Raw genomic sequence first — 23,806 nt, forward strand, 5'->3', positions numbered from 1 at the left:
ACTGTAAGCGGACGTCATGATCGAGAGAGACCGGCGTATACAGGAGAACCAGGGTGTTCACGATGGTCTTATATCCGAAGATAGTGCTCTGTAAGCGGACGTCATGATCGAGAGAGACCGGCATATACGGGAGAACCAGGGTGTTCACGATGGTCTTATATCCGAAGATAGTGCTCTGTAAGCGGACGTCATGATCGAGAGAGACCGGCGTAAACAGGAGAACCAGGCTGTTCACATTGGATTTTAGTCCGGAAAAAGAACCGGAGTGTCCCTTTTAGACTGCTGGAAATCTCGATCAAATTCAACACCTATGATCGGATTCATATCTTAGCTCACGTCGGTAAAGTCAGGAGAACCAGGACTTTTATCGAATTTCTTCTAAGTCCAACGCCACTGTGTGAATATAACTACCCGATGACACCTATTTGGAAAACCGTGGATTTTCCCATAGACCCCCATTCATAATTTTTCGGTTTTAGCTAAGCATTTCCCACTTTTGATTAACGGAATACTGTAATAAAACGGAATGTCGTAGAAGCTCCCAAATAGGGGCAAAAGTTCCGCCCTGCGATTCTCTTTAATTGTGTGATTAAGTATTTACTGTAAATCGTTATTATTAAAAGTTATTAAACACCAAAACCCGGGTCCCCCCCTCCCGTTAGTGATTTATCGAAAAATCACGAAAATCAACGAAACACGTTATGGATTTTCATAAATCATATTCATAAGCATTATGCATTCATAACTCGGTAACGGTATAACCTACAGACTCCATTCAAATTATGAATATGTTGTCCTTGTGATTTTGATCACTTCTCTCGTGGACTATTATTATCGAAATCGAAATCATAAATAGTTATTGATTTAAGAAAGTCGGGTCCCCCCCCCCCCGCTGTGCGGTTTTGAGCGACATTGAAAACTATGCTTTTCGAATTATATCTCGTTAACGGTACATGCCTATGACTCCATTCAAATTCCAGTTTGTTTATCATGCGATTGTGATCATTTAGAAATTTAGTTTGGAATTATAATCCATTGTGACGCTGAGATATTCGGCCGTAAGCGACGGGTCCCCCCCCCCCCAGCTGATCCTCAGAGAACCGCTTCCTGGATTAAACTACCGCTGACAGCGGGGGGAGAGAATATTTTACCCGGGAATTCGCTCCTTGCTGTGTCGACGGTGATAGGAGTGGAGGATCGACTCCATTCAAATAGTTTTGGATTCGCTGTCCTCCCATGTAATCGAAAACGTTGGAATTAATTTCCTAACCCCCGGAGAATCAAAGTTATTAAGCCGCAAAGGGTGCCTCCGGGCACCGCCTTTGCCCGTGTATAACACCGGCTATGGAGGTGCTACAAACACCGTTTTAATTGCTCTAAATTCCCCATCGGTATACGGTCATTTTCAGCCATTACACACCGCGCTGACCCCCCGAGAACATGTACTTTTAATACGAAACTCGATCAACCGGGAGTTCGGGAGGGAGTTCTACCGCTGCTGGACGAAACTCGATGCTGAAACAACCGCTGACAGCGGGGAGAGGAAATATTCTTGCTTTTCGAATTATATCTCGTTAACGGTACATGCCTATGACTCCATTCAAATTCCAGTTTGTTTATCATGCGATTGTGATCATTTAAAAATTTAGTTTGGAATTCTAACCCATTGTGACGCTGAGATATTCGGCCGTAAGCGACGGGTCCCCCCCCCAGCTGATCCTCAGAGAACCGCTTCCTGGATTAAACTACCGCTGTAGTTAGCTAACTAACTACCGACAGCGGGGGGAGAGAATATTTTACCCGGGAATTCGCTCCTTGCTGTGTCGACGGTGATAGAAGTGGAGGATCGACTCCATTCAAATAGTTTTGGATTCGCTGTCCTCTTATGTATCCGAAAACGTTGGAATTAATTTCCTAACCCCCGGAGAATTAAAGTTATTAAGCCGCAAAGGGTGCCTCCGGGCACCGCCTTTGCCCGTGAATAGCACCGGCTATGGAGGTGCTACAAACACAGTTTTAATTTCTCTGAATTCCCCATCGGTATACGGTCATTTTGAGCCATTACCCACCGCGCTGACCCCCCGAGAACATATACTTGTAATTCGAAATTCGATCAACCGGGATTCGGGAGGGAGTTCTACCGCTGCTGGACGAAACTCGGTGCTGAAACAACCGCTGACAGCGGGGAGAGGAAATATTTTACCCGGGAATTCGCTCCTTGCTGTGTCCACGGTGATAGGAGAGGAGGATCGACTCCATTCAAATAGTTTTCGATTCCGTGGCTTGTCCTCTTTCCGGACACGTTGGAATTATTGTCCTAACCCCCGGAGAACCAAAGTTATTAAGCCGCAAAGGGTGCCTCATTTACCGCTGCTGGAGGAAAGTACCGCTTACCGCTGACAGCGGGGAGAGGAACTATTTCTACCCGGGAATTCGCTCCTTGCTGTGTCCACGGTGATAGGAGTGGAGGATTGACTCCATTCAAAAAGTTTTCGATTCCGTGGCTTGTCCTCTTTCCGGACACGTTGGAATTTTTACCGTAACCCCCGGGGAACCAAAGTTATTAAGCCGCAAAGGGTGCCTCATTGACCGGCTTTGACCGTGAATAACTCAGGCTATGGAGGTGCTACAAACACCGTTTTAATTTCTCTGAATTCACCATCAGTATACGGTCATTTCGAGCCCTTACACACCGCGCTGACACCCCGAGAACATATACTTTTAATACGAAACTCGATCAACCGGGCGTTTGGGAGTTCTACCGCTGCTGGACGAAACTCGGTGCTGAAACAACCGCTGACAGCGGGGAGAGGAAATATTTTACCCGGGATTTCGCTCCTTGCTGTGTCAACGGTGATAGGAGTGGAGGATTGACTCCAATCAAATTGTTTTGGATTCGCTGTCCTCCCATGTATCCGGACACGTTGGAATTATTTTCCTAACCCCCGGAAAATTTAAGTTATTAAGCCGCAAAGGGTGCCTCCGGGCACCGCCTTTGCCCGTGTATAACACCGGCTATGGAGGTGCTACAAACGTAGTTTTAATTCCTCTAAATTCCCCATCGGTATACGGTCATTTTGAGCCCTTATCCACCGCGCTGACACCCCGAGAACATGTACTTTTAATACGAAAAGCTTACAGCACCCTGTATTCCCAGGCGGTCTCCCATCCAGGTACTAACAGGGTCCAACCCTGCTTAGCTTCCGAGGTCGGACGAGATCGGGCGTATTCAGGCTAGTATGGCCGTGAGCAACAGTACCATGACCCAAAGCATCCATAAAGACCCAGCCTGGAACATTGTTAGTGATGTAACTTTATTAAATATGCGGGATAAAGCACTCTATTTGTGGGTAGAAAATGCACAAGGTGTCCTGCTTGAAGGGAGAAGTGTTTTTTCAATGAATTCTAACTTTATTGGGGGCATATGGCACTCGAAATGGGGGTAAAAAGTGAATTGGAACTGCTGCTCTCAGTCGATGGATGTAGGCCTCCATAAGCTGGTAGACGCTGCACTCTTGTGGGTAAAAGACCCAGCCTGGAAACAATGTCAATGATGTAACTTTATTAAATATGCGGGATAAAGCACTCTATTTGTGGGTAGAAAATGCACAAGGTGTCCTGCTTGCAGGGAGAAGTGTTTTTTTAATGAATTCTAACTTTATTGGGGGAATATGACACTCTATATGGGGGTAAAAAGTGTATTGGAACTGCATGGAGGCCTCCATAAATACAACCAGGCTGCTTGAGCTTCTCACTTACCCCAGCAGAGAGACACTGTGCTGGGCATGGACAATTAGTAATTAGGCCTCACTAGGCCTGGAAGAATAGAACCAGGCTGCTTTATCTACTCACTTACCCCAGCAGAGAGACACTATGATGGGCATTGACACTTAGTAATTAGGCCTCACTAGGCCTGGAAGAATAGAACCAGGCTGCTTTAGCTGCACACTTAGCCCAGCAGAGAGACACTATGATGGGCATTGACACTTAGTAATTAGGCCTCACTAGGCCTGGAAGAATAGAACCAGGCTGCTTGACCTACTCACTTACCCCAGCAGAGAGACACTCTGCTGGGCATGGTTAAAGACACATATGCCCTGTGCTGGAGGTCACCTGAGTTGACCTTTGAGCTACTCACTTACCCCAGCAGAGAGACACTCTGCTGGGCATGGACACTTGGTAATTAGGCCTCACTAGGCCTGGAAGAATAGAACCAGGCTGCTTTAGCTACTCACTTAGCCCAGCAGAGAGACACTCTACTGGGCATGGACACTTGGTAATTAGGCCTCACTAGGCCTGGAAGAATAGAACCAGGCTGCTTTAGCTACTCACTTAGCCCGCCATTAACCACACGTTGCATTTCATACACAAAGTTAAGATATTTATACTTGGAATTTGTTCCAATATTCAAACCGAAGTTAAACTAAACCAATTACGAAATAACTAGGCTTATATCGTTAGTGTGTGTGTGTGTGTGTGTGTGTGTGTGTGTGTGTGTGTGTGTGTGTGTGTGTGTGTCTGTGTCCGTTCTGACTGGCACCGAACTTATATACGACTTGGAGCACAGCAAACTTTGCTTACGGCCATACCACCCTGAACACGCCCGATCTCGTCCGATCTCGGAAGCTAAGCAGGGTCGGGCCGGGTTAGTACTTGGATGGGAGACCGCCTGGGAATACCCGGTGCCGTAAGCTTTTCTCAACCTCCACCAGTAGAGTGCACTATGCCACCCTTTTAACAAGTGGAAGAAAATCATGGTTATTACACTGCTTTACAAACTATGAAGGCAGCTTCATGTTGGCCATAGCATGTTTCCAATGAATTTGGAATCATTGGCAGAGGGTAGTCAACTAGGCCTATAGTCTCTGATTCACTAGGAACACCTATCCACCTTGTAGTTAGAACTAAGTTCACTCACGGTGTGTGTGTGTGTGTGTGTGTGTGTGTGTGTGTGTGTGTCTGTTTCCGTTCTGACTGGCACCGAACTTATATACGACTTGGAGCACAGCAAACTTTGCTTACGGCCATACCACTCTGACCACGCCCTGTCGTAAAAAGTTTGGTTTAGCAGCGAGAGCGTTTGGAATTTGTTTGTGTGCATGAGAGTTTAAGTGTTTGAATATTTGCGTAGTTTGTGTGAGTGAAAGGAGAGTCAGTGTGTGAGAGTTTATTCCCCCAGCAGCTTGCTGTTAGGGGGGATATTTTAGTTTTTTTTCGTTTTTGTTTGTACACGGAAGGCTCAACATGGTGAAGACACGCGGAATGACAGACGACACAGAGAATGACACGGACACAGGCAATACGAAAGAACCAGAGAAAGAAAGAGAGAGCGAAAGAGAAGAGATGGAGAGACAGAAAGTAAGAGAGGAAATTGAAGGGTTTATAAGAAAGGAGAAAGAGAAAATCGCGAGGGAGAAACAGGAGGCGGAAGCGAGAGCACAAGCGGAGCGAGAGGTCCCCGCATACAGCAAAGAACTGACTGTAGCGGTGGAACTGGTCGGCGAGGAGAGGATCACTATGATGGCACTGCTACGGGCGACGAAGGAGGTGTGCGGGCTCGTCGTGGGATGTCGATACATTGGTTTGAACAGATACGAGATTACGATGAGCCATCCGAAGGGGAAGGAGAGGCTGCTCGACGGTTTCAAGATAAACGAGACGAGGGTCATGGCGAGGGAACTATGTGGGGATGAAATGGTGGTGTCTTTTATTGGACTGCCGGTGTACACGAAGGACGGAGACATTTTAAGGAAACTAACAGACTGGGGGGTACACGCGGTCTCCCCGATAAAGAGGAGGATGTGGCCGGGGACCAGCATATGTGAAGGTACACGTTTTGTGAAAGTTAAATTTAATGATGTTGTGAAATCGCTGCCGTACTCGACCAAGTTCGAGACGGACAATGGGTCTGACTTTTTTCGGGTGATTCATGACAGACAGGTGAAGGTGTGTAGGATGTGTCTGCAGCCAGGGCACATCCTACGAGAATGTCCCGAGTTCAAGTGCAGAAGGTGTGGGCGCAGCGGGCATTATGCGAGGGAATGCGCGACGTTTGAAAACAAGTGCAGGGGGTGTGGGGACCTGGAATCCCAATGCAAGTGTAGGGAGGAAGAAGTAGTGATGAGTCCATCCACTGTTTTTAGACAGAGGGAGGAAGAAGGGAAGGGGGGAAAGGGGGGAGAGGAAGAGAAGGGAGAGGGAGAAAAGGGAGAGGGAGAAGAGGGAGAGAAGAGCGAGGGAGAAGAGGAAGAGAAGAGCGAGGGAGAGGAGGAAGAGAAGAGCGAGGGAGAGGAGGAAGAGGGGATGGAGGAGGGAGTATCGTTGACAGCTCAGACTGTGCCAGAGACTCAGAGAACGGAGTGGTCGAGACTGACAGGAAAGAGCGGGAAGGGGGGGGGCATGGGGTCGAGCCTCGACAGTTTTATGGGGGTAACCCAGGCATCGGAGTTGCAAGGGAGCGCACAGACGACCGGGGGGAGAGGTTCCCAACAAGAGCCTTTGCCCCCGAGAGTCGTGCGCCCGAAAGAAGCAAAAGAGGCAGGCAACAAATCGAAGGAGGGAACCCCCATAAACAACGAGTCGGAATGGCGAGAGGCCGTACCCGTAAGCCCCCCCCCGAAAACATCTGAAAAGATGTTAACAAACAGCGACGAGGGGTGGGGTGAGCAAGACGAGTCTGAGCTGTTGACGATAGTGGGAGGGAGGAAGAGGGCGCTTTTAGCGGGGAAACTAAAGCGCAAATCAAAGCAGCAGTACATAGAGGGAAAGAAGAAATGAAATAAAAATGGCAGTAAACATATTTATCCTCCTACACTTGTTTTCAATGGTCACGATTTCCTCCATAAACATCAATGGGCTCAATAACATGGAGAAGCTAGAGGAGGTGCTGGTGACTTTCACATCTGATGTTCTGGTACTGCAGGAGACAAAGTGGACAGACACCAAAATGACAGAAATCAAGGGGAAATGGAGGGGTATGCTGTTTACAAATAATGGGACGAATAAATCATGTGGGGTAGCGATATTAATTAAAGAGAATAGGGTAGAGAATGTAAGAGAGGTTTTGAATGACGGGAAGGGCAGGGTAATAGGGATAGAATTTAATATAAATAATGTAATGTTTAGATTAATTAATGTGTATGCACCAAATAGAGAGGTTGAAAAGAGGGATTTTTTTGTAGAACTGAGCTTGCACTGCACAGGGAATTGTATTTTGGTGGGTGATTTTAACGTATTTTGCACTAAGATGGATGTTTATAGAGTAGATAGTTTTAAGACGGATTCAGCTAGGAGAGGGTTATTAGAAATGATAGAGCAGAGAAATGTAATAGATGTATGGAGAGTTAGGAACACAAGTAAGAGAGAGTTTTCAAGAAGACAGGTAGTTAGTGGGGTTTTGAAGCAGAGTAGAATAGATTTATGTTTAGTATCACAGGGGATAGAAAAGGAAATAGGAGATATACAACACAAATTCACGGGATACAGCGATCACGCAGCAATCACGTTTCACTTAGGAGGTAGGCACACAGGGAAAGGGGGGGGTGTGTGGTGTTTGAACACGAGGGTATTAGGGGAGAATGAGTATAGGGATATGGTGAATGAGCATATTAGTGAGCGAATGAAGTGTGGAATGTATGAAGAGAATGTGTGTGAATGGTGGGAGTGTGTTAAGTAGGGTTGGGTACCGTTTAGGTTTTATCCGGTACCGGTACCTAACCGATACTTTAAAAACGGTACCGGTACCAAAACGGTACTTAATTCGGTACTTTAGATTTTTTAAAATGACATATATATATATATATATAATAATAACACGGTCGACAACATTAAACAGCTTTTCACTTTTTTATTGCTGAGGCACAATATATATTAGTTAAATATACACTCAAATTAAAATAAATGAAAATAAAACTCCTGAGCCTTGGGGTGCCTATCGTTCTAAACCCTATCGTTCTAAACTCGCTCTGAGAGCCTCGCAGCGCACACTGGGCCCGACGTCATAAGGGGAGCAAGTCATTTGATTGGACAGATGCATTCCACGAGTGGTGATCAGAATTCCAGAACGAGTTTACGGAACGCACCCATAAGTCGAGCGTCGCGTTATGCCAACCCGCTAGCGGAAGTTGCTATTAGCAACCTTCTCGTTATCCTTCCGTACTCGCTGCTTTCACTGAGTGGAAATTTAACAGGCGATGTGACGTCACGAGTCACCAGTTGACACCGGAGCGAGATAGAAAAGTACCGAAATGAGGCACCGAAATCTCCTTTGCGATTCGGTACGGGTACATACCGAATGTAAAGTAACCGGTACCTACCGGTACCGATTTTCGGTACCCAACCCTAGTGTTAAGAGACAGGTAAAACAATTAAGTATTAGTTATTGCAGAAAACGAAGTCAGGATAGAAAGAGAAAAGAAAGTGTATTGAGAGGGAGGATGGATGAGGAACTAAAAGAAATAGACAGGGACCCAGATAGAAGCGTAGTGAAATACATGGAGATTAGGGGAGAATTAGAAGCGTATGAAAAGGAGAAGTGTAGAGGGGCTATAGTTAGGAGTAGGGCACAGTATACAGTGGAAGGGGAGAAATGCACAGCGTTCTTTTTAGGGTTAGAGAAGCAGAAGCAGGGGAAAACATACATAGAAGAGATAGAGAATGGAAAAGGGGAGATAGTGAAGGACTATGTAGGGGTTTTAGAGACAGTGCAGGAGTATTATGAGAATTTATTCAAAAAAGGTAGTGTAGACAATGACAGTGTAGGAGAAGTTTTAGGGACAGTTGAGCATAGGTTAGCAGATAGTGACAGGGAAGGGTGTGATAGGGATTTATCAGAGGGGGAGGTCACCTTAGCCATTCAGAGCTCAAATAATGGCAAAAGCCCGGGCTCTGATGGCTTACCAGGTGAATTCTACAAGTGTTTTAGTGCAGTGCTTAGTAAGATTTTGTTGAAGGTTTATAAGGAAATGGAAAGGGTAGAGAAGGTTAGTGAGTCGATGGCAACAGGGTTAATTACTTTATTATACAAGAAGGGTAGTAAGTTACAGTTAGGGAATTACAGAGGGATTAGTTTATTGAATACAGACTACAAAGTGTTAGCGAAGATTTTAGCCAATAGGATTAAGTCAGTAGTAGGGTCCATAGTATCATCGACTCAAGCGTATAGCATACCAGGAAGAGATATAGCGGATACAATAGGATCAGTCAGAGATACAGTGAAACACATGAAGGAAGAGGGAGGGATAGTGTTGAGTGTAGATTTCAATAAGGCTTTTGATAGAGTAGAGCACGAGTTTATGTTTAGGATGTTAGAGAAGTTTGGTTTTGGGAAGAGGATAGTTCAGTGGATTAGGTTACTGTATAGTTGTGCAAAGAGTAGGGTAAAGTGTAGTGGAGTTTTGACAGATAGTTTTAGTTTAGAAAGATCAGTTAGGCAGGGTTGTCCGTTGTCCAGTCTGCTGTACAGCATTACAGCAGAGCCACTGGCGACGTTGTTAAAATCAGACAAACACATTCAGGGTATACATATTCCAGGGGGTGGGAGGAGTTTAATACATCAGTATGCAGACGACACAAACATAACAGTTAGGGATGTAGACAGTGTGAAGAGAGTAGTCAAGTTATTAGAAGTATATGGGAAAGCATCAGGGGCCAAAATGAATGTAGAGAAGTCAGAAATACTGTGTGTAGGGAGTGTAGACATGAGTGAATGTGATATACCTTTGAAAGTGGCAAAAGGAATGATAAAAGTGCTAGGAGTGAATGTGGGTGTGAATGAAAAAGAAGCAAGGGATGTAACATGGACAGGGATTTTGAACAGGGTGAAACAAGCACTGAATTCATGGAGAAGGAGAAAACTGAAACTAAGGGGAAAGGTGACGGTAATAAACTGCCTGATCCTATCAAAGGTGAATCATGTGTTGAGTGCACTAGATTTACCTTTGTGGGTCACGAAAGAATTGAATGGGGTGATAAATAGTTTTTTGTGGGATAGCAAGCAGGCACTAATTAGGCACGGGGTGTTAATAAATAGTTATAAGAATGGGGGGTTAAAATTGATAGATATAGAAGTGAAGAAAAGGGCACTTAGGGTCAAAATTGTGAAAACGTTTTTGTATGGTAGGGATGAATATTGTTGGATGGGTTTCTTTGAGGATTATTTGCACAGATATGGAGGGTGTGGTGTGAATGGTCTTTTAATGGTTTTTAATAAACCACGGTACGAGGGAATGTCACTGTTTTATAGAGAGGTGTTTGAAGCATGGGGGAAATATTTAGAGCAGGTAAGGTACAAGTGTGTAGGGAAAGATGAGGTTTTAAATCAGCCCATCTTTTTCAACCCCAAGATAAAGTACAATAACAAGATGATAGTTAGTAAGCATTTTGAACAGGCAGGGTTTAGACAGATAAAACATATAGTGTCAGAGAACAATTTCAAAACAGAGCAGGAGATAGTGCAGGGAATAAGGGCAGTGAATAGGGATATAAGGAAAGGTGAGATTGCAGGAGTGTATAATAGAATTAGGGACAGTATAAGTAGGGAATGGAAAACGTTAATGTTAGGACAGGGAGAGGCAGGTGAGGAAAAAATGATGGTAGAATTAAGGGTAGAAAGGAAAGGTTTAGAGGTCAAGTTTGAGGATGTGAAAACGAAAGGGATATACATGGATTTACTGGGTGATGGGTTGGTGAGGCCAGCGTCAGAGAAGGTGTGGGAAAGGGTTTTTGAAGGTTTTGATGTGGGAAAGGTATGGGCAAATTTGGGTGTGAAATATAATAGCGTAGAATGTGAGCACAATGATTTTAAGATTAGGCACAATAGGGTTTACACAAATGTCGTATTGCACCAAATGGATAGGAATGTAGGTAGGGTATGTGATGTATGTAAAGGGAGGGATGAACATTTTGACCACTTTTTTGTTGAATGTCCAAGTTTGTCTGTCTTATTTGTGAAAGTAAAGGGGTTGTTAAATGTACACTGTGGGGTTACCGTCAGGAATGAGATTGAATGGAAGGAATTGTTATTGTTTGGGGTGGTGGGAAAAAAGAAAGAAGTGAACGTAGATTTGGTTAATTTTTTGTTGAGTCACGTAAGGTATGCAATTGTATGTAGGAGGAATGTAGCACATTATGAGGGGAAAGTTACCAGGGTGTGGGAGTTGTTTGTGTCACTATTTAAAAGACTTAGACACAAGCTCCGCCCACTTTGACTTAAGCTCCGCCCACTTTGACTTAAGCTCATCCCACTTTGACTTAAGCTCCTCCCACTTTGACTTAAGCTCATCCCACTTTGACTTAAGCTCCGCCCACTTTGACTTAAGCTCCTCCCACTTTGATTTAAGCTCCTCCCGCTTTGATTTAAGCTCCGCCCACTTTGACTTAAGCTCCTCCCACTTTGACTTAAGCTCCTCCCACTTTGAATTAAGCTCCGCCCACTTTGACTTAAGCTCCGCCCACTTTGACTTAAGCTCCTCCCACTTTGATTTAAGCTCCTCCCACTTTGACTTAAGCTCCTCCCACTTTGATTTAAGCTCCTCCCACTTTGATTTAAGCTCCTCCCACTTTGCTTTAAGCTCCTCCCACTTTGCTTTAAGCTCCTCCCACTTTGACTTAAGCTCCTCCCACTTTGACTTAAGCTCCGCCCACTTTGACTTAAGCTCCTCCCACTTTGACTTAAGCTCCGCCCACTTTGACTTAAACTCCTCCCACTTTGATTTAAGCTCCTCCCACTTTGATTTAAGCTCCTCCCACTTTGCTTTAAGCTCCTCCCACTTTGACTTAAGCTCCTCCCACTTTGACTTAAGCTCCGCCCACTTTGACTTAAACTCCTCCCACTTTGATTTAAGCTCCTCCCACTTTGATTTAAGCTCCTCCCACTTTGATTTAAGCTCCGCCCACTTTGACGTAAGCTCAGCCCACTTTGACTTAAGCTCCTCCCACTTTGATTTAAGCTCCTCCCACTTTGATTTAAGCTCCGCCCACTTTGATTTAAGCTCCGCCCACTTTGATTTAAGCTCCTCCCACTTTGACTTAAGCTCCTCCCACTTCGATTTAAGCTCCGCCCACTTTGATTTAAGCTCCGCCCACTTTGATTTAAGCTCCTCCCACTTTGATTTAAGCTCCGCCCACTTTGATTTAAGCTCCGCCCACTTTGACTTAAGCTCCTCCCACTTTGACTTAAGCTCCTCCCACTTTGATTTAAGCTCCTCCCACTTCGATTTAAGCTCCGCCCACTTTGATTTAAGCTCCTCCCACTTTGATTTAAGCTCCTCCCACTTTGATTTAAGCTCCGCCCACTTTGACTTAAGCTCCTCCCACTTTGATTTAAGCTCCGCCCACTTTGACTTAAGCTCCTCCCACTTTGATTTAAGCTCCGCCCACTTTGGAGGCACATATACCTGAGTATGCCCAGGAGTTTTTTTTTTTTTCCCCTACTATCTTCACCCTAAGCTCTGTTTTCACACGTGCACCCACTGTGCACGGGAAAATCTGCACTTTTTATAGTTTGATTAGGAATACTTCATTTTTTTTTCACGTTTGACTTTTTTTTTTTCCCCCATTGACTTTTATGATCGTGACATCACGCTGATTCAGAAAAGGTATATCGTTAGCATTGACATGGTTAGCATGTGGCTATTTGCAGGAAACGAGTTAACGGAGCGACCGTTTGAGCTAGCGCCTCGAAACTCGGGCCACGTGACCGGACCCCTGTGACGCTTCATCGTGGAGATTTTTGGGTGCCTGGGACTTTTTATTCTTCTTCTCCTTCTTCTTCAAGTCCCAGGGCATAGAGAGAGTGAGCTGCACAAGGTCGTAGAGGGCTGGGGTTAGGCTTCAAATGACCGTGTAGACCTAAGGAACAGAAATATGAAAACCACGTGTTTCTACCCCATTCATAGCCAGAGTTATACGTCCCGTAGTGTAATCCGGGGTTAGCATGTGGCTAACAGTGCAGAAAGCTCAATAACATCACGTCCCGGGGTCGTAGAGGGCTGGGGTTAGGCTTCAAATGACCGTGTAGACCTAAGGAACTTAAATATGAAAACCACGTGTTTCTACCACATTCATAGCCAGCGTTATACGTCCCGTAGTGTGACCCCTCCCGGGGTTAATAACGTATGGTTCCCCGCGGGTTAGGAGAACAATTCCAACACCCCCGGATAGACCAGAGGACAGGGAATCTAAAACCATTTGAATGGTGTCTCTACGACCTTCCTATCACCCCCCATCATCATCATCATCATCATCTCATCATCACACACACACAGGCCACAGGCCACTTCCGCATTAGCGGTGTTAGCTTAGCAATCTCGTTGTGTTTTAACTTCACTTTAACATGACTTCCCCTGGTATGAGGGAATGTCACTGTTTTATAGAGAGGTGTTTGAGGCATGGGGGAAATATTTAGAGCAGGTAAGGTACAAGTGTGTAGGGAAAGATGAGGTTTTAAATCAGCCCATCTTTTTTAACCCCAAGATAAAGTACAATAGCAAGATGATAGTTAGTAAGCACTTTGAACAGGCAGGGTTTAGACAGGTAAAACATTTAGTGTCAGAGAACAATTTCAAACCAGAGCAGGAGATAGTGAATCAGGGAATAAGGGCAGTGAATAGGGATATAAGGACAGGTGGGATTGCAGGAGTGTATAATAGAATCAGGGACAGTAGAAGTAGGGAATGGAACACTTTAATGTTAGGAAGAGGTGAAGTGTGAGGATGTGAAAACCAAAGGGACATACATGGATTTACTGGGTGATGGGTTGGTGAGGCCAGCGTCAGAGAAGGTGTGGGAAAGGGTTTTTGAAGGTTTTGATGTGGGAAAGGTATGGGCAAATCTGGGTGTGAAATATAATAGCGTAGAATGTGAGCACAATGATTTTAAGATTAGGCACAATAGGGTTTACACAAATGTCGTATTGCACCAAATGGATAGGAATGTAGGTAGGGTATGTGATGTATGTAAAGGGAGGGATGAACATTTTGACCACTTTTTTGTTGAATGTCCAAGTTTGTCTGTCTTATTTGTGAAAGTAAAGGGGTTGTTAAGTGTACACTGTGGGGTTACCGTCATGAATGAGATTGAATGGAAGGAATTGTTATTGTTTGGGGTGGTGGGAAAAAAGAAAGAAGTGAACGTAGATTTGGTTAATTTTTTGTTGAGTCACGTAAGGTATGCAATTGTATGTAGGAGGAATGTAGCACATTATGAGGGGAAAGTTACCAGGGTGTGGGAGTTGTTTGTGTCACTATTTAAAAGACTTAGACACAAGCTCCGCCCACTTTGACTTAAGCTCCTCCCACTTTGACTTAAGCTCATCCCACTTTGACTTAAGCTCCGCCCACTTTGACTTAAGCTCCTCCCACTTTGATTTAAGCTCCTCCCGCTTTGATTTAAGCTCCGCCCACTTTGACTTAAGCTCCTCCCACTTTGACTTAAGCTCCTCCCACTTTGAATTAAGCTCCGCCCACTTTGACTTAAGCTCCGCCCACTTTGACTTAAGCTCCTCCCACTTTGATTTAAGCTCCTCCCACTTTGACTTAAGCTCCTCCCACTTTGATTTAAGCTCCTCCCACTTTGATTTAAGCTCCTCCCACTTTGCTTTAAGCTCCTCCCACTTTGCTTTAAGCTCCTCCCACTTTGACTTAAGCTCCTCCCACTTTGACTTAAGCTCCGCCCACTTTGACTTAAGCTCCTCCCACTTTGACTTAAGCTCCGCCCACTTTGACTTAAACTCCTCCCACTTTGATTTAAGCTCCTCCCACTTTGATTTAAGCTCCTCCCACTTTGCTTTAAGCTCCTCCCACTTTGACTTAAGCTCCTCCCACTTTGACTTAAGCTCCGCCCACTTTGACTTAAGCTCCTCCCACTTTGACTTAAGCTCCGCCCACTTTGACTTAAACTCCTCCCACTTTGATTTAAGCTCCTCCCACTTTGATTTAAGCTCCTCCCACTTTGATTTAAGCTCCGCCCACTTTGACGTAAGCTCAGCCCACTTTGACTTAAGCTCCTCCCACTTTGATTTAAGCTCCTCCCACTTTGATTTAAGCTCCGCCCACTTTGATTTAAGCTCCGCCCACTTTGATTTAAGCTCCTCCCACTTTGACTTAAGCTCCTCCCACTTCGATTTAAGCTCCGCCCACTTTGATTTAAGCTCCGCCCACTTTGATTTAAGCTCCTCCCACTTTGATTTAAGCTCCGCCCACTTTGATTTAAGCTCCGCCCACTTTGACTTAAGCTCCTCCCACTTTGACTTAAGCTCCTCCCACTTTGATTTAAGCTCCTCCCACTTCGATTTAAGCTCCGCCCACTTTGATTTAAGCTCCTCCCACTTTGATTTAAGCTCCTCCCACTTTGATTTAAGCTCCGCCCACTTTGACTTAAGCTCCTCCCACTTTGATTTAAGCTCCGCCCACTTTGACTTAAGCTCCTCCCACTTTGATTTAAGCTCCGCCCACTTTGGAGGCACATATACCTGAGTATGCCCAGGAGTTTTTTTTTTTTTCCCCTACTATCTTCACCCTAAGCTCTGTTTTCACACGTGCACCCACTGTGCACGGGAAAATCTGCACTTTTTATAGTTTGATTAGGAATACTTCATTTTTTTTTCACGTTTGACTTTTTTTTTTTCCCCCATTGACTTTTATGATCGTGACATCACGCTGATTCAGAAAAGGTATATCGTTAGCATTGACATGGTTAGCATGTGGCTATTTGCAGGAAACGAGTTAACGGAGCGACCGTTTGAGCTAGCGCCTCGAAACTCGGGCCACGTGACCGGACCCCTGTGACGCTTCATCGTGGAGATTTTTGGGTGCCTGGGACTTTTTATTCTTCTTCTCCTTCTTCTTCAAGTCCCAGGGCATAGAGAGAGTGAGCTGCACAAGGTCGTAGAGGGCTGGGGTTAGGCTTCAAATGACCGTGTAGACCTAAGGAACAGAAATATGAAAACCACGTGTTTCTACCCCATTCATAGCCAGAGTTATACGTCCCGTAGTGTAATCCGGGGTTAGCATGTGGCTAACAGTGCAGAAAGCTCAATAACATCACGTCCCGGGGTCGTAGAGGGCTGGGGTTAGGCTTCAAATGACCGTGTAGACCTAAGGAACTTAAATATGAAAACCACGTGTTTCTACCACATTCATAGCCAGCGTTATACGTCCCGTAGTGTGACCCCTCCCGGGGTTAATAACGTATGGTTCCCCGCGGGTTAGGAGAACAATTCCAACACCCCCGGATAGACCAGAGGACAGGGAATCTAAAACCATTTGAATGGTGTCTCTACGACCTTCCTATCACCCCCCATCATCATCATCATCATCTCATCATCACACACACACAGGCCACAGGCCACTTCCGCATTAGCGGTGTTAGCTTAGCAATCTCGTTGTGTTTTAACTTCACTTTAACATGACTTCCCCTGGTATGAGGGAATGTCACTGTTTTATAGAGAGGTGTTTGAGGCATGGGGGAAATATTTAGAGCAGGTAAGGTACAAGTGTGTAGGGAAAGATGAGGTTTTAAATCAGCCCATCTTTTTTAACCCCAAGATAAAGTACAATAGCAAGATGATAGTTAGTAAGCACTTTGAACAGGCAGGGTTTAGACAGGTAAAACATTTAGTGTCAGAGAACAATTTCAAAACAGAGCAGGAGATAGTGAATCAGGGAATAAGGGCAGTGAATAGGGATATAAGAACAGGTGGGATTGCAGGAGTGTATAATAGAATCAGGGACAGTATAAGTAGGGAATGGACAACTTTAATGTTAGGAAGAGGTGAAGTGTGAGGGTGTGAAAACAAAGGGATATACATGGATTTACTGGCTGATGGGTTGGTGAGGCCAGCGTCAGAGAAGGTGTGGGAAAGGGTTTTTGAAGGTTTTGATGTGGGAAAGGTATGGGCAAATCTGGGTGTGAAATATAATAGCGTAGAATGTGAGCACAATGATTTTAAGATTAGGCACAATAGGGTTTACACAAATGTCGTATTGCACCAAATGGATAGGAATGTAGGTAGGGTATGTGATGTATGTAAAGGGAGGGATGAACATTTTGACCACTTTTTTGTTGAATGTCCAAGTTTGTCTGTCTTATTTGTGAAAGTAAAGGGGTTGTTAAGTGTACACTGTGGGGTTACCGTCATGAATGAGATTGAATGGAAGGAATTGTTATTGTTTGGGGTGGTGGGAAAAAAGAAAGAAGTGAACGTAGATTTGGTTAATTTTTTGTTGAGTCACGTAAGGTATGCAATTGTATGTAGGAGGAATGTAGCACATTATGAGGGGAAAGTTACCAGGGTGTGGGAGTTGTTTGTGTCACTATTTAAAAGACTTAGACACAAGCTCCGCCCACTTTGACTTAAGCTCCGCCCACTTTGACTTAAGCTCCTCCCACTTTGACTTAAGCTCCTCCCACTTTGACTTAAGCTCCTCCCACTTTGCCTTAAGCTCCTCCCACTTTGATTTAAGCTCCTCCCACTTTGACTTAAGCTCCTCCCACTTTGACTTAAGCTCCTCCCACTTAGACTTAAGCTCCTCCCACTTTGACTTAAGCTCCTCCCACTTTGACTTAAGCTCCTCCCACTTTGACTTAAGCTCCTCCCACTTTGACTTAAGCTCCGCCCACTTTAACCTAAGCTCCTCCCACTTTGATTTAAGCTCCTCCCACTTTGACTTAAGCTCCTCCCACTTTGCCTTAAGCTCCGCCCACTTTAACCTAAGCTCCTCCCACTTTGACTTAAGCTCCTCCCACTTTGACTTAAGCTCCTCCCACTTTGACTTAAGCTCCGCCCACTTTGACTTAAGCTCCTCCCACTTTGATTTAAGCTCCTCCCACTTTGACTTAAGCTCCTCCCACTTTGATTTAAGCTCCTCCCACTTTGATTTAAGCTCCTCCCACTTTGCTTTAAGCTCCTCCCACTTTGCTTTAAGCTCCTCCCACTTTGACTTAAGCTCCTCCCACTTTGACTTAAGCTCCGCCCACTTTGACTTAAGCTCCTCCCACTTTGACTTAAGCTCCTCCCACTTTGATTTAAGCTCCGCCCACTTTGACTTAAACTCCTCCCACTTTGATTTAAGCTCCGCCCACTTTGACTTAAGCTCCTCCCACTTTGACTTAAGCTCCTCCCACTTTGATTTAAGCTCCTCCCACTTTGATTTAAGCTCCGCCCACTTTGATTTAAGCTCCGCCCACTTTGATTTAAGCTCCTCCCACTTTGACTTAAGCTCCTCCCACTTCGATTTAAGCTCCTCCCACTTTGATTTAAGCTCCGCCCACTTTGACTTAAGCTCCTCCCACTTTGATTTAAGCTCCGCCCACTTTGACTTAAGCTCCTCCCACTTTGATTTAAGCTCCGCCCACTTTGACTTAAGCTCCTCCCACTTTGATTTAAGCTCCGCCCACTTTGGAGGCACATATACCTGAGTATGCCCAGGAGTTTTTTTTTTTTTCCCCTACTATCTTCACCCTAAGCTCTGTTTTCACACGTGCACCCACTGTGCACGGGAAAATCTGCACTTTTTATAGTTTGATTAGGAATACTTCATTTTTTTTTCACGTTTGACTTTTTTTTTTTCCCCCATTGACTTTTATGATCGTGACATCACGCTGATTCAGAAAAGGTATATCGTTAGCATTGACATGGTTAGCATGTGGCTATTTGCAGGAAACGAGTTAACGGAGCGACCGTTTGAGCTAGCGCCTCGAAACTCGGGCCACGTGACCGGACCCCTGTGACGCTTCATCGTGGAGATTTTTGGGTGCCTGGGACTTTTTATTCTTCTTCTCCTTCTTCTTCAAGTCCCAGGGCATAGAGAGAGTGAGCTGCACAAGGTCGTAGAGGGCTGGGGTTAGGCTTCAAATGACCGTGTAGACCTAAGGAACAGAAATATGAAAACCACGTGTTTCTACCCCATTCATAGCCAGAGTTATACGTCCCGTAGTGTAATCCGGGGTTAGCATGTGGCTAACAGTGCAGAAAGCTCAATAACATCACGTCCCGGGGTCGTAGAGGGCTGGGGTTAGGCTTCAAATGACCGTGTAGACCTAAGGAACTTAAATATGAAAACCACGTGTTTCTACCACATTCATAGCCAGCGTTATACGTCCCGTAGTGTGACCCCTCCCGGGGTTAATAACGTATGGTTCCCCGCGGGTTAGGAGAACAATTCCAACACCCCCGGATAGACCAGAGGACAGGGAATCTAAAACCATTTGAATGGTGTCTCTACGACCTTCCTATCACCCCCCATCATCATCATCATCATCTCATCATCACACACACACAGGCCACAGGCCACTTCCGCATTAGCGGTGTTAGCTTAGCAATCTCGTTGTGTTTTAACTTCACTTTAACATGACTTCCCCTGGTATGAGGGAATGTCACTGTTTTATAGAGAGGTGTTTGAGGCATGGGGGAAATATTTAGAGCAGGTAAGGTACAAGTGTGTAGGGAAAGATGAGGTTTTAAATCAGCCCATCTTTTTTAACCCCAAGATAAAGTACAATAGCAAGATGATAGTTAGTAAGCACTTTGAACAGGCAGGGTTTAGACAGGTAAAACATTTAGTGTCAGAGAACAATTTCAAAACAGAGCAGGAGATAGTGAATCAGGGAATAAGGGCAGTGAATAGGGATATAAGAACAGGTGGGATTGCAGGAGTGTATAATAGAATCAGGGACAGTATAAGTAGGGAATGGACAACTTTAATGTTAGGAAGAGGTGAAGTGTGAGGGTGTGAAAACAAAGGGATATACATGGATTTACTGGCTGATGGGTTGGTGAGGCCAGCGTCAGAGAAGGTGTGGGAAAGGGTTTTTGAAGGTTTTGATGTGGGAAAGGTATGGGCAAATCTGGGTGTGAAATATAATAGCGTAGAATGTGAGCACAATGATTTTAAGATTAGGCACAATAGGGTTTACACAAATGTCGTATTGCACCAAATGGATAGGAATGTAGGTAGGGTATGTGATGTATGTAAAGGGAGGGATGAACATTTTGACCACTTTTTTGTTGAATGTCCAAGTTTGTCTGTCTTATTTGTGAAAGTAAAGGGGTTGTTAAGTGTACACTGTGGGGTTACCGTCATGAATGAGATTGAATGGAAGGAATTGTTATTGTTTGGGGTGGTGGGAAAAAAGAAAGAAGTGAACGTAGATTTGGTTAATTTTTTGTTGAGTCACGTAAGGTATGCAATTGTATGTAGGAGGAATGTAGCACATTATGAGGGGAAAGTTACCAGGGTGTGGGAGTTGTTTGTGTCACTATTTAAAAGACTTAGACACAAGCTCCGCCCACTTTGACTTAAGCTCCGCCCACTTTGACTTAAGCTCCTCCCACTTTGACTTAAGCTCCTCCCACTTTGACTTAAGCTCCTCCCACTTTGCCTTAAGCTCCTCCCACTTTGATTTAAGCTCCTCCCACTTTGACTTAAGCTCCTCCCACTTTGACTTAAGCTCCTCCCACTTAGACTTAAGCTCCTCCCACTTTGACTTAAGCTCCTCCCACTTTGACTTAAGCTCCTCCCACTTTGACTTAAGCTCCTCCCACTTTGACTTAAGCTCCGCCCACTTTAACCTAAGCTCCTCCCACTTTGATTTAAGCTCCTCCCACTTTGACTTAAGCTCCTCCCACTTTGCCTTAAGCTCCGCCCACTTTAACCTAAGCTCCTCCCACTTTGACTTAAGCTCCTCCCACTTTGACTTAAGCTCCTCCCACTTTGACTTAAGCTCCGCCCACTTTGACTTAAGCTCCTCCCACTTTGATTTAAGCTCCTCCCACTTTGACTTAAGCTCCTCCCACTTTGATTTAAGCTCCTCCCACTTTGATTTAAGCTCCTCCCACTTTGCTTTAAGCTCCTCCCACTTTGCTTTAAGCTCCTCCCACTTTGACTTAAGCTCCTCCCACTTTGACTTAAGCTCCGCCCACTTTGACTTAAGCTCCTCCCACTTTGACTTAAGCTCCTCCCACTTTGATTTAAGCTCCGCCCACTTTGACTTAAACTCCTCCCACTTTGATTTAAGCTCCGCCCACTTTGACTTAAGCTCCTCCCACTTTGACTTAAGCTCCTCCCACTTTGATTTAAGCTCCTCCCACTTTGATTTAAGCTCCGCCCACTTTGATTTAAGCTCCGCCCACTTTGATTTAAGCTCCTCCCACTTTGACTTAAGCTCCTCCCACTTCGATTTAAGCTCCTCCCACTTTGATTTAAGCTCCGCCCACTTTGACTTAAGCTCCTCCCACTTTGATTTAAGCTCCGCCCACTTTGACTTAAGCTCCTCCCACTTTGATTTAAGCTCCGCCCACTTTGACTTAAGCTCCTCCCACTTTGATTTAAGCTCCGCCCACTTTGGAGGCACATATACCTGAGTATGCCCAGGAGTTTTTTTTTTTTTCCCCTACTATCTTCACCCTAAGCTCTGTTTTCACACGTGCACCCACTGTGCACGGGAAAATCTGCACTTTTTATAGTTTGATTAGGAATACTTCATTTTTTTTTCACGTTTGACTTTTTTTTTTTCCCCCATTGACTTTTATGATCGTGACATCACGCTGATTCAGAAAAGGTATATCGTTAGCATTGACATGGTTAGCATGTGGCTATTTGCAGGAAACGAGTTAACGGAGCGACCGTTTGAGCTAGCGCCTCGAAACTCGGGCCACGTGACCGGACCCCTGTGACGCTTCATCGTGGAGATTTTTGGGTGCCTGGGACTTTTTATTCTTCTTCTCCTTCTTCTTCAAGTCCCAGGGCATAGAGAGAGTGAGCTGCACAAGGTCGTAGAGGGCTGGGGTTAGGCTTCAAATGACCGTGTAGACCTAAGGAACAGAAATATGAAAACCACGTGTTTCTACCCCATTCATAGCCAGAGTTATACGTCCCGTAGTGTAATCCGGGGTTAGCATGTGGCTAACAGTGCAGAAAGCTCAATAACATCACGTCCCGGGGTCGTAGAGGGCTGGGGTTAGGCTTCAAATGACCGTGTAGACCTAAGGAACTTAAATATGAAAACCACGTGTTTCTACCACATTCATAGCCAGCGTTATACGTCCCGTAGTGTGACCCCTCCCGGGGTTAATAACGTATGGTTCCCCGCGGGTTAGGAGAACAATTCCAACACCCCCGGATAGACCAGAGGACAGGGAATCTAAAACCATTTGAATGGTGTCTCTACGACCTTCCTATCACCCCCCATCATCATCATCATCATCATCATCTCATCACACACACACAGGCCACAGGCCACTTCCGCATTAGCGGTGTTAGCTTAGCAATCTCGTTGTGTTTTAACTTCACTTTAACATGACTTCCCCTGGTATGAGGGAATGTCACTGTTTTATAGAGAGGTGTTTGAGGCATGGGGGAAATATTTAGAGCAGGTATGGTACAAGTGTGTAGGGAAAGATGAGGTTTTAAATCAGCCCATCTTTTTAAACCCCAAGATAAAGTATAATAGCAAGATGATAGTTAGTAAGCACTTTGAACAGGCAGGGTTTAGACAGGTGAAACATTTAGTGTCAGAGAACAATTTCAAAACAGAGCAGGAGATAGTGAATCAGGGAATAAGGGCAGTGAATAGGGATATAAGAACAGGTGGGATTGCAGGAGTGTATAATAGAATCAGGGACAGTAGAAGTAGGGAATGGAACACTTTAATGTTAGGAAGAGGTGAAGTGTGAGGATGTGAAAACGAAAGGGATATACATGGACTTACTGGGTGATGGGTTGGTGAGGCCAGCGTCAGAGAAGGTGTCGGAAAGGGTTTTTGAAGGTTTTGATGTGGGAAAGGTATGGGCAAATCTGGGTGTGAAATATAATAGCGTAGAATGTGAGCACAATGATTTCAAGATTAGGCACAATAGGGTTTACACAAATGTCGTATTGCACCAAATGGATAGGAATGTAGGTAGGGTATGTGATGTATGTAAAGGGAGGGATGAACATTTTGACCACTTTTTTGTTGAATGTCCAAGTTTGTCTGTCTTATTTGTGAAAGTAAAGGGGTTGTTAAGTGTACACTGTGGGGTTACCGTCATGAATGAGATTGAATGGAAGGAATTGTTATTGTTTGGGGTGGTGGGAAAAAAGAAAGAAGTGAACGTAGATTTGGTTAATTTTTTGTTGAGTCACGTAAGGTATGCAATTGTATGTAGGAGGAATGTAGCACATTATGAGGGGAAAGTTACCAGGGTGTGGGAGTTGTTTGTGTCACTATTTAAAAGACTTAGACACAAGCTCCGCCCACTTTGACTTAAGCTCCGCCCACTTTGACTTAAGCTCCTCCCACTTTGACTCAAGCTCCTCCCACTTTGATTTAAGCTCCTCCCGCTTTGATTTAAGCTCCGCCCACTTTGACTTAAGCTCCTCCCACTTTGACTTAAGCTCCTCCCACTTTGAATTAAGCTCCGCCCACTTTGACTTAAGCTCCGCCCACTTTGACTTAAGCTCCTCCCACTTTGATTTAAGCTCCTCCCACTTTGACTTAAGCTCCTCCCACTTTGATTTAAGCTCCTCCCACTTTGATTTAAGCTCCTCCCACTTTGCTTTAAGCTCCTCCCACTTTGCTTTAAGCTCCTCCCACTTTGACTTAAGCTCCTCCCACTTTGACTTAAGCTCCGCCCACTTTGACTTAAGCTCCTCCCACTTTGACTTAAGCTCCTCCCACTTTGATTTAAGCTCCGCCCACTTTGACTTAAACTCCTCCCACTTTGATTTAAGCTCCGCCCACTTTGACTTAAGCTCCTCCCACTTTGACTTAAGCTCCTCCCACTTTGATTTAAGCTCCTCCCACTTTGATTTAAGCTCCGCCCACT

At 44.9% G+C, this 23,806-nt stretch overlaps 1 protein-coding gene across 1 annotated transcript in view; it reads left to right on the plus strand.

Annotated features, from left to right (window-relative positions):
* Nucleotides 1-5,343: 5,343 nt before the first annotated feature.
* The window catches only part of LOC308160235 (kinesin heavy chain-like), a gene marked incomplete at both ends in the record, with an annotated part of 49,010 nt that continues 30,547 nt past the window's right edge, over nt 5,344-23,806 (plus strand). Inside the window, one exon of the mRNA XM_080534153.1 lies at nt 5,344-5,769. Within this exon, the coding sequence (XP_080390279.1) occupies nt 5,344-5,769 (426 nt within the window). The remainder of the gene's footprint in view (nt 5,770-23,806) is intronic.

The sequence above is a fragment of the Nansenia antarctica genome (genome assembly GCF_963989245.1).
Source record: "Nansenia antarctica genome assembly, chromosome: 6".
Classification (NCBI taxonomy): Eukaryota; Metazoa; Chordata; class Actinopteri; order Argentiniformes; family Microstomatidae; genus Nansenia; species Nansenia antarctica.